The sequence below is a fragment of the Schistocerca serialis genome, chromosome 6, assembly GCF_023864345.2.
Source record: "Schistocerca serialis cubense isolate TAMUIC-IGC-003099 chromosome 6, iqSchSeri2.2, whole genome shotgun sequence".
NCBI classification, from domain to species: domain Eukaryota; kingdom Metazoa; phylum Arthropoda; class Insecta; order Orthoptera; family Acrididae; genus Schistocerca; species Schistocerca serialis.
The window spans coordinates 214,855,795-214,867,773 of record NC_064643.1 but is presented as its reverse complement, the minus strand read 5'-3'; the positions used below and the strand labels follow the sequence as shown (position 1 = coordinate 214,867,773).

The 11,979-nt window shown below is 36.1% G+C and overlaps 1 protein-coding gene across 1 annotated transcript in view; it reads right to left on the bottom strand.

Moving 5' to 3' along the window:
* Positions 1-2,554: 2,554 nt before the first annotated feature.
* Positions 2,555-11,979, bottom strand: part of LOC126484200 (cytochrome P450 6k1-like) — a 135,570-nt gene continuing 126,145 nt past the window's right edge. The window contains exon 8 of the mRNA XM_050107612.1: positions 2,555-4,743. Coding sequence (XP_049963569.1) covers positions 4,571-4,743 — 173 coding nt within the window. The 3' untranslated portion in view covers positions 2,555-4,570. The remainder of the gene's footprint in view (positions 4,744-11,979) is intronic.

The window sequence follows — 11,979 nt, the reverse complement described above, 5'->3', positions numbered from 1 at the left end:
CAGTCAGTACTCTTGATGAACTATGGTATCGTGTTGAAGGTGCACAGGCAGCTGTACCTGTACACGCCATCCAAGCTCTGTTTGACTCAATGCCCAGGCTTATCAAGGCCGTTAGTACGGCCGGAGGTGGTTTTTCTGGGTACTGATTTCTCATGATGTATGCACCCAAATTGCGTGAAAATGTAATCACATGTCAGTTGTAGTATAATATATTTGTCCAATGAATACCTGTTTCCTCCTGTGTTCTGTACTTACTGTTAGATAAGTCATTTCAGTAAATTAAACATTTAACACATTTCATCTGCTATTTTCAAACAGCATCAATTACTTCTGTCACATTAGAAGTACTACACTTCCTTTTATCAGTTATTTCTCATATTATCCACTCATACAGGGGTTGAGCAAAAATATGTGGGCTATGCATGCTTGAACATAAATGCAGATGCTTACCAAGCGTGAAGGGTGCATTGTATTCATCCATGAACAGCACCTGTGCAATGTTCTCAATACATTGTAAGTATCCATCATGGTAAGAACAGTTATCTGTGTAATTTTGAGTGCATTATATCAGAGCTATGTGAATGCACATATAGGCAAATTGTTAGTCCTCATATGGTGGGTGCTTCAGTAAACAAAGGTAGCTGAACTTTTTGGTGTTTCAAGAGGCACTGTATCGAAGAAAGCAGAAAACTATCATTTGCTAGGCCACAATGTGAAATACAGTGTGTGTGTGGAGTGATTATGATGGACAGTCATAGAAAATTATGACGAAAGAAATAAGAGCACTGCAGCTGCAAAAATCACAGCAGAACTGAATATCGCTACTGTGAAACATATCAACTCCAGAACAACATAAAGGGAGCGCCAGAACAACACAAATAGAGCTCCAGATGCAAGGAACTGCAGAGCAAGTTGAAATTCCGAAATAACTCATCACTGATGTGAGGAAAACATGATGCTGAAGCTATAAAACCTGGAGCAATGGACAAATGTGGTCAAGTGAGTCTTGTTGCCCACTATTTCCAACTTCTGTCTACATTTAATCCCTAGAGTCAAGCACAGCTGGGGTCCAGTGATGATTTGAGCATCCATCTCACGGTGTTACACAGTCCCCATGCTTGCTCTACAAGGTTGCATTACTGCCAAGAACTGTGTGATCATTTTGGCTCATCAGGTCCATTCTATGGTACAATGTTTATTCCCCTGCTTATGCTTTGTTCCAAGAAAATAGGGCCCCTATTCACATAATTCGCATCATCCAGAACCCGGTTTTCTGAGCATGAGGATGGGTTGTAATATCTTTCCTGGCCACCACAGTAACTAGATCTCAATATTATTGTGCCTTTTTGGTCTACTTTGGCTAGAACAATACATAATCGTTACCCAACTTCTGCACCATTACCTGATCTTTCCACCATTTTGCAGGAACAGTTGAATAATATTCCCTTGAAGACTAGAGAAGACCTGTGTTTATTCATTCTGAGATGACTGAAAACTGTTTAGAATGCAAGAGGTATTCCTACACCATCAATTAATGAAAGTAGCCTAAGTATTACTGTTGAGAAATATATATAAATAGAATGACTAATGTGCAAATATTGAGGTTCATGAGTGAAAATTCTGTTACACTTTTCTCACTAGGAAATCAAGTAGTGGCAGTCTGCCAAGAAACAAATAAAATGATTCACATACTCTTTACAGTGTGGTATAAGCTTAATAGTGATGCTCAGTCTTGGTAGAGATCAGGGAAGTGTACAGCTATGAATCTTGAGGGACTGCTTTGTGGGGACAGAATCAAATTCAGACACTTTTCCTTAATAATGATATTTCAGTATATAAATGTAGAATCATCTATTTTTTTAAATTCTTTACAAGAAATTAATTTTTTCAGGAGCACATTATTCCCATAAAATGCACAACAGAGTCCACATGCCTATACTTGTGCTAAATTAAGTGTTCCTTCACAATAAACAGATATTTTACTTACTAGCACACAATTAACACAGCTGCTGTGAAGAATGATCTTTTCAAGTAACCAGTGATTGTTAATTTCTGAAAAATATCAGATTATCTTCTTCCCTTCTTCCATTGATAGATTTCCATATTGTAAGTTGAAAAATAAGTAAGCAGAACTCAGAATTGTATTTAAAATGGGTACTACTATGGTAAGTCCTGTGAATGGATTTTTGAAGACAAGGAATGAAAGTTATGCATTGAAATTAGAACGTAAGATTTTAAAATCTATGTGATGAGTTAGCTGTTCCAGCTTCAGCAATATCTGCAATATTGGAATCTTATTTTTCCTTCTCCTGCATTTGTGGGTACATATTTCATTAAGAATTATTATATCAGATGCTGGCATGATGAGAAGATCATGGTAATGTGAAAATGCAGGTTAAATTTTACTATGAAATTAGGGAGCAGCACATGTACAGTATAAAGTATATCGATTCTTAAATGTTAACAGCCATCTGATGATGAACCTGCCAGTTTGAAATTGGTAACAGTACTATTCTTTCTAAAACAATGGCATTATTAACAGTAGCTGTTTGCGGTTTTTATTTTAGTTTATTAAATGTGCATTTTTACATGATGAGAATAAAATTGAATAATTTACTTGCCATGAAGAATATACCAGGCAACATAAAAGTATAAACTAAGGAAAGCTATTTCAAACTTGAGATCTGATCGCTGTTCGTCATGAATTTGGCTACACACTTAGCTATTGCACCATCTTCCTCGGTGAACACGTTTAGTTTGTGAAATAGCTGTCAAGTGTAATATAAGGCATTAATAGTTTCTTTAAGTAACAGCAGAGGATCTAATATATAAATGAGAGCTGAATAAGATATTTCAAGAGACAAGTTATGTATGGCATTAATTGATGATATGAAAATCTAATCTTATGCAAGGGACAATTATTTCTTTTTAATAAAACCATACTCAATTTAGTACCTTCTGTGCCACCTCCAGAGGTACTGTATCTGTGTTGTATAAGAATTACCTACTGTCACTGACTACATTATAAGCAAAACATATACATGCATATTACTTCAATGTTCTTTGCATTTGTTTGAAGTTCAGACACACTTTTTGAACAGTACATACGAAACTGAATACTTTGTAGTAAAATATTTGCACTACACACAGTGAATATGATCTCCCAGTGGCTGAAATGTGTAACTTCTTGCTTAAATTTATGTTTCATAAATGCTGTAAAGTTAGAAGAAATGCTTATTTTCTAAAATATGGAATTTACATGTCAACTTTTCCTTCCTCAAATGGAAATAAAAAACTTCAATGGTTAAGTCATAATAACATTAATGATAATGATTTTATTTTCAAGTGATGTAACATAGAAATATTATCAGTATCCTCACAGTTTTTCCATTAGGAGAGTATTGTCAAAACAAATAAAAAATATAATGTTAAAAAACAAAGTGCTATTTATGTCATATGCATCAGTAACTCTATATGTATGTATTATGTTAAAAGGTCTGTGGATCAAGAGTCAGATTGGCATTGGTTGTGATCGCCAACAGAGAGAGAGAGAGAGAGAGAGAGAGAGAGAGAGAGAGAGAGAGAGAGAGAAGGGATGAAGTAGGCAGTTTTAGAACCATATAATCACATACCAATTTAAGCAGGTATGCAGGCAATGTACAGAATTTTAAAATTCTTTCCACAATCCTCTCAGAGTAACTTAAAATAGAGAAAAGATTACTGCCAAAAATTCCAAGTATGAAAGTCACTCTATTAAAATTTGATACAATGAAGGTGGTATGCTAAATGTAGCACGATTTTTGTGTTGGAAGAACAGTTGCTACACTGAAAGACAAATGACAGTACATACACTAATCTAAAGAAAATTGTGTGATTTTTCAATGTAACGTTGCTTTAATATTGAGGAAACCATCATAAACAAATTTACAATTTATTCAGTATTGTAGTTGCTGCTGGTTTCAGGATGCAGATTTTTATTAGCAAATGAAAACACTACTTGTGTGCTAATGCTCTGCAAAATGAATCATCAATTCTTGATCCTAACATGATGAATCTTAGGGCATTGACCTTACAGTGATCTAACATGCCATCAGAGTGTATCAGGAAAGTTACAGTCTCAGTTGAAATGATAATTTCTATTATGCTTACACAGTGAGAAGTCAAGTGAAACATTTGACTCTGTACCAGACTCTCTCTCAGTCAAAGATAATCATTAGTAGCAAACAGCATATATCAATGGATTTCAAAGAAATCACTGTTTACTGAATAGTAAATATTCTTTATATTTTGGCATATTTAGAACAATCATCTTCATAATTGTGGAGCTCAGATAAACTGAGTTATGTGATGTAGTGTATTAACTATAATATAGTGGCTTAAGTGGTATAAAATATAGTTACATATCTCATTTAACTGCTAATTACAACAGCTTTATATTCTTTAGAAATAATGTGACAAGAACTGCTAAACACACACACACACACACACACACACACACACACACACACACACAGATATATATATATATATATATATAAAGTACAAAATGTTAAAGCCTTTGTAACTCAGACTACGACTGGTTTCTCTTTTTCATTCTCAGCTGGATACCTCCTTTTGGCATGAGAATAAATGATCTGGGCTCAAAGGTCAAGTGGTGAACAGACTTCTCACTTGGTTCAAAGCTGAATCTTGACAGCAGATATGTAAGAGCAACTTTTGTCTGCAGTAACCCAAACCTCATCCCTGAAACAAAAAGAGGGAGAAAAAGTTTTATTGTAAAGGAATAAAATTTCCACATTCCATGCAAGGGTTAAGTATTATTATTATTCCCAGAGGCGGTTGCTAGCCATTCCTTCTGCCTTGTACTGGTCTATTCATTTCCACATAGCATACACTTCCTTTAGTGTCATCCGCCATCTTGTATCTTCTCCTTTCCTTAATTCTTTTCCCACAAATTGTTTCTTCGAATGTATTCACCATCAAACAGTTCCATTGCAACAGCTGACCATCCCATTGTTCTTTCTTTTTCGTATAACTTCCAAAATTATTCTCTCCTATATCTTGACCATCACATCTTTCTCAGTCACTCTCTGTGCCCAATTAATTTCTCAAACTTACTCCACACCCACATACATTAAATAAAATATCAAGAAATGAGGGAAGCAACTAGACTGAATTAAAAGATGGTAAGCAGCACTACATGTTTACAGACTTATGGTTATCTCACGATTATACAGTATATCTGGTACTCCCCTTCACTGCATATTGATGTGTTCAGTGACCCACATTCATTACTGAACATTGTGATAATGCAGATAGGCAATATCTATTTAAATGATAGTGCCACTGTAGCTGATGTGTGTTTGCATTTTGCTGACATACTATAAAGGCACATTTGTATGCCGAGCGTGAGTTTCCTCGGAAACGCGAAATATTAATTAAATAAATAATCAGTGACAAATAAATAAAGCCTATGGCACACAACTGCAGCGCTGTGTCGCTGATAAAACAAAAGCACAATTACGTTACTCTTATGTTTGATTAAGAAAGAGGAGAGCTCTGGTTGAAGTGGTGCGAGAAGCACGTATTTTATTTTATTGTCTGGCACACCGCCATATTTCATGTTATAGAAGAATACTGTGAGTTGCAACCACACTAGGCACTCGATTCTGTAAGGAATTTATATTTATAAAAGTAAGTAGGATTATGAACTGTAGGCTTATTCATTGAATATATCTGATTTAACTAACTGTGTAACTTTTTTATGTTTAGTAGACAATCACCTCTGTACGACGTATTGGCATGGCTGGCAAATTATTGTAATATTGAGATTTAGATTATGAGTCCGCACCTACCGCAGCAGTCTTTGGAAACGATTTAATTACGAAGTCCGATTATTCAGTTTTATTTCACGGTCAACTACGAGTAACATTGCCTTTACGAAAAAGCCATTGTCAAGCGTCTGATAACGAATAATTAAACGTCCACGTTCCAGATAAGCAAATACAATTGCAATCACAATCACCATCATACAGATAGAATAATTAACATATTTAAAACAACATTTTTTTTTATTTATTTTATATTGGCGACTGCGTGTCGGACTTGGTATTTTGTCATTTGTTACATTGTTCTCTTTGTTTCATGTAAAAAATCAACTTTCTGGACCTGGACGTCAATGTATGAGAGATAACAAAATCTGAAGATATTTTCCAATTCTGAAATTTTGCGGGAAGACGCAATGAAACTTCCAGCAAAATAAGGTAAGACGCAGCATCTTTGCATTGGTAGGCTTGACCAGACGTATAATTCAGTGTATTAGCTTTTCAGTAAATTCTGTAGTGTTTCTTTTCTGCATAACAGTTTCAGTGATAAATTTCATTCTCAGTACTTTTCCCTAAACAATAACGTATGCAACAATACCAATACACGAGTGTACAATATGGCCGACTTCTGTACGATATCATGTAACATGGCCAGCAGCCATTACCAATAATCTCAAATTCAGTTTATATTTCTTAATTAACGAACAGCCATTGTTGCTACGAGCGATTCATGCTCAACTACATTTTAATTTAAAATCAGTGTCAAAAATTTTCTTGAAACATATATCAGGTGTGGCATGGTAATAACTAGAAAACAATACGCAAAAATGGAACAGCAAGGACGTACTATTCAGACGCAATCTGACTCGGGCGTGAGACAAGTGTTAGAAAATGACTTTACGACAGCAACCGGTAGTGACGATTCATCAAACATTGACGCAAGTGTTGACGAAAATTTTGACGATAGGCCGTCCACTACAAAAATTTCAAAATCTCAATCAGAGCCCATGTTAATGCATGACGTCACGTCTAATGACGCGGCGGGGGCAGAGACCTTGCAAACGGTAAACATTGCCGACATGTTACAAATGCTAATGAAACAAAACGCCGAAAACATGGCAACCTTAAAGGCACAATTAGAGACACAAAATGAACAGTTAAAAACACAAAATGACGAAATCAAATCTGATCTCATAGCAATCAAGATAGGTAATGACACTTTATGTAAGCGTGTGGAACTTATAGACGCCACACTGACCAAACAGATGACCGAACTCAGTACTAAATTTTCCCAGCTCAATACGAGACAAGAAAAGACTACAACTGACGTAGTACTTTTACAGACACAAGTAAAAAACCTTAATGTCACGTGTGAAGTTCTTACTGAACAAATTCAAACATATCCTTCAGTACATGACAATCTTGAAAAACGAATTACTGACGTACAGAATAAATTTGACAATGTTGAGCAACACCTGACTGACATCTTACAATCAGATGCCACAGCTCATTTTCAAAATATTAATAAAGAATTTCATGATTGGGTTGAGAACAAAGACAAACATTTTGATAGATGCTTACGTGAAAATTTACCAACAATTGTGCACGACTCCGTAGCGCAATACATTACTAATAACAAACAGCTGATCAGTGACGCAGTACAATCCGTCACTGCACCCATGAGACAATTCACCGATCAACTACAGTCTGAATGTAACGAAAATATCAGTCAAAATGTACAGTTCAGAAACCAATATACATTCGAGTATGATACACACATTCCGCACTCGACAAATACACAAGAACAAAACACACCACGACTACAACACATACCACGATGTGGAAACACAAACACAAGCTATTATCATGGTAAACCACAGCAACATTATCGTAATTACTCGCCAGCTGAACATACCAGTAATTACAGTGGAATAAATCCATATCACAATGCGAAGGAAGATGAAAGCTTAATGAAACACAGGCAATTTCAGATTTTTATCCCAGAAAAACGAACCATTCATCCGGTGATTTTTCTTAAATCTTTTAGTAACGCATTTCCACGCACTTGGAGTGACCGGAAAAAGATTTCATATATTGTCGGTTACATCCAAGGCGATGCAGCTGTCTGGGCATACAGTCAAGCTGACGTATGTACCACGTACAGTGAGTTTGAGCGTGCTTTTCTGAACAAATTCTGGTCGCAATCTGTCCAGGAGCGACTCAGAAGACAAATTTTAAAACCTGAAACTTTTAACAGTAAAAATGGTAACTTACGCAGATATTTTGAAAAATACTTGAACATGGGACATTTTTTAGACGAACCAGTCGCAACGCGTGATATACTCCGTGCGTTGAAGGCCAAATTGCCTTTCAACATTAAAGAAAAACTCCTACATATCCCGGATGACGATTCAGATTATTTTTTAACAGCCTTAGATTCGGTTGACATGTTACTTGAAGATCAGCGCTTCACGCGGCAAAACAGCAGCCACAATGTTTACACTAGTGGTATGCAAAACATGCAGGCTTGCCAACTCAATTCTGGCGCGCCCACAGTTGGATACGCGGTACAACAAAAACAGCAAACTCACATGCCGTCTCAGTACGGAAATCAAAATCAACACGCGTATTCCAATACAAACAATAGTTACAACAGAAATAACATTTCATGCGGCAATCCATACAAAAGGCACCGCGGTAATAACTACAACGGTAACAACGGATACAAAGGTAATAACAAAAACACAAACAGAAATAGAAATAATAATAACTACGAGCCAAGACAGCATCAAGGTTGGACTCGTAACGATCAGTACTTTCATTCAAACTCTGCTTTACCACAGCAGCCACCAGGTCAAAATTGGAGCATACCTTATGACCGACAGGTAAGTTATAATGCGCAACAGCAACAACAACCGCAAAAGTTTGGAGATCATAATAGGCAATATCGAATGTGAATATAATAGAAATGACACCTGATGCACAACCTCGATCTGTGTCAGTACCTAGTACAAATGATAATCCAACAAACTACAAACAGTCACTACTTTGCCCCAGGTCGTGGCTGAAGAATTCTTGGGGGGCGACTTCAATGTTAATCAGTTATTTGACACCACACTTGAACAACAGAATAATGATATGCCGAGTAATTCTAAACAAAAACTACCTGTTTTATTTATAAGCTACAACCACAATAACAATATATCAGATGAACTTTTACAAGACAGTACACAATGTCATTTAAACACAAATGAAATTGTTTTAGCATCTACTACTGGTGTAGTAGGTGGGATTCCAACTACTATTATCCTAGATACAGGTGCAGCTGTGAGCGTTTTGTCTTTTAATTTCTATAAAAAGATGTGTGAATTGGAACCTGTGCCTGAGTTTCCTGCCCAAAACTGTAAAAAAACTACTGCACTAGGTAATAAGTCATGTAGGGTTACGAAGCAAGTTTTTGTAAACGTTAAAATAGGTAATGGAACCGTACAATGGCCATTCCTGGTTGTACAAAACCTTGTGACAAATTGCATATTAGGAATAGATATTATGAGCGAGAAGGACTGCATTATAGACTTCTCCAAAGGTAAATGTATTTTAAATGATAAAGGCAGTGTAATTATTATTGATTTGGACAGGAGAACTCTAAAGCATGACAAACACTGTACAGGGTACAAGGTTCAGTTAGTACTTGACAATGACATTCAAGACATGCAAACACACTCATCTGACACAGAGCTAATGGACTTGAAAACATTGCTTGATCATAAGATAAGTGAAGCTACAGCTCTCAGTATACATGAACGTATAAAACTACAGGAAGTGTTATCCAAATATTTACAAGTTTTTACCAAACGATTAGGTGTTATCAACACGTATGTGTACAAGATTGAAGTTAAGCCTCACAAGATCTTCTACCATAAGACATATAACGTACCGTTATCTCAACGACCTGCTGTGTGGCAAGAATTAAAACAAATGTTAGACTGGAAGGTCATTGAACCATCCACCTCACCTTATTGTAGTCCTCTACTTGTTGTCAAAAAATCAAATGGAAGCATTAGGTTAGTGTTAGACGCACGAGCTATTAATGAAATAATTTTACCGGTTCACACAAAACCTGAAAATTTAGAAGAGCAATTACAGAAATTTCTAGATGCAAAATATTTTTCCACAATAGATCTCGCTAATTCGTTTTGGCAGGTGGGTATCACTCCTGATTCTCGGAAATATACTGCATTTATGTTCGGGGGGCGAACCTATCAGTTTTGTGTTCTACCCTTCGGACTGAATGTCAGCTCTGGGGTATTCATTACAGCCCTGGATACTGTGCTTGGCGACGATTTAGTTGAGACAGTCACACACTATGTAGATGATATACTGATAGCTACACAATCTTGGAATGAACACGTTGACACTCTTCAAAGAATTTTAGAAACATTTGCACAAGCTGGAGTCACAGCCAACCTAAGAAAATCAAAATTTGGTTGCAGTGAGATAAAGTATTTAGGACATATCATTAATTCACAGGGCATACGTCCGGATCCCAGTAAATTAGATGCTATCAGAAACTTTCCTAGCCCTCGAACTAAAAAGCAGTTAAAATCATTCCTTGGGCTATGTTCATTTTTCAGACGTTTTTTGCCACAACCACTTTTGAACAGTAAACATCTGCTAAATCTACTCAGAAAGAATCAAGTTTGGATCTGGTCAGAACAGTGCCAGAATGACTTTAATACAATTAAACATGCTTTAGTGAATGCTAACATATTGAGCCATTCAGATTTCAATTTAGATTTTGTATGACTTGTGACGCTTCACGTACTGGCTTGGGCTGTTGCTTATTTCAAGTTGTAAAGAATAAAGAGGAGGAACAGATAAGAATTATTGGGTTTGCGAGTTGCACTCTAACTGAATGTGAGCGTACATACTCCACTAGTGAGTTAGGAACACTTTCCATAGTATGGGCATTCAAGAAATTCAATTATTATTTATTTGGAAAACATACGGTAATTTATACCGATCACCAGGCCCTGACATTTTTGTTAACTTGTAAACTTGTACATCCTAGACTATCACGATGGGCAGTTACACTTCAGAACTACTCTTTTGAAATTAAGTACATAAGAGGTAAGGACAACACCATTGCAGACACTTTGTCTAGACTTCCACAAGGTATGATTGATACCAACAGTGACTTAGAAAATATAAATGACTACAGGATTCTCTTAATGCAAGACAAGCAGTATCACCAATATTATATTGATATGTGCAGAAACATGGCTGAATTACAAAAATCTGATCCTCACTGGTATAAGATAATAACATTACTGGTAGAAAAACACAATCATCCTTTGACTAAGTATTACAAGTTACACAATGATGTGTTATTTTACCGCTGACATCCAAATGCTACTAACTGGTGTGTATGCATTCCCAAAGAGTCTGAACGTAATCTAATTTGGCACACACACTTAGTTTGGGGTCATTATGGGACAAAAAAGTGTTTGGCAAAGCTCAGCACATACTGTTATTTTAGCAATATGAGAAGAAAAATTTACAGGGAACTAAAAACATGTGTCATATGTCAAAAATCAAAACCTCAGAATTTATCCACAAAAACAGATTTACATTCTATTTTACCTAGTAAACCCTTGGAAATTCTGTGTACTGACATCAGTGGACCGCATCCAGCAAGCTCTGGAGGCGTCAAATACATCTTAGCTTTTTACGATATATTTTCTAAACATGTAAAACTTTATGCTTTAAAATCCGCCACTGCAAATGCTATAATACGAAGATTCTCAAGTGATTACCTGACGCACGTGGGAAAACCTAAAGCAATTCTATCAGATAATGCAGCATACTACTCTGGGTACAAATGGAGAAATTTCTTGAAGGACAATAACATCAAAAGTATATTTATTTCGAGGTTTAGTCCACAATGTAACGCGACTGAGAGACTTTTCCGAGAATTAAATCGATTCATGAGGACCTATATTTCATCAAAACATACTAATTGGGTGTCCTACCTAAGTCTTTTCGAAGACATACACAATAACTTAAATATTTACGATACGAATTACACACCTAACGAGATCATGTTCAATTGCAACCAGAACGATCAGTGGATAGAACCATTACCTAAGTTGTC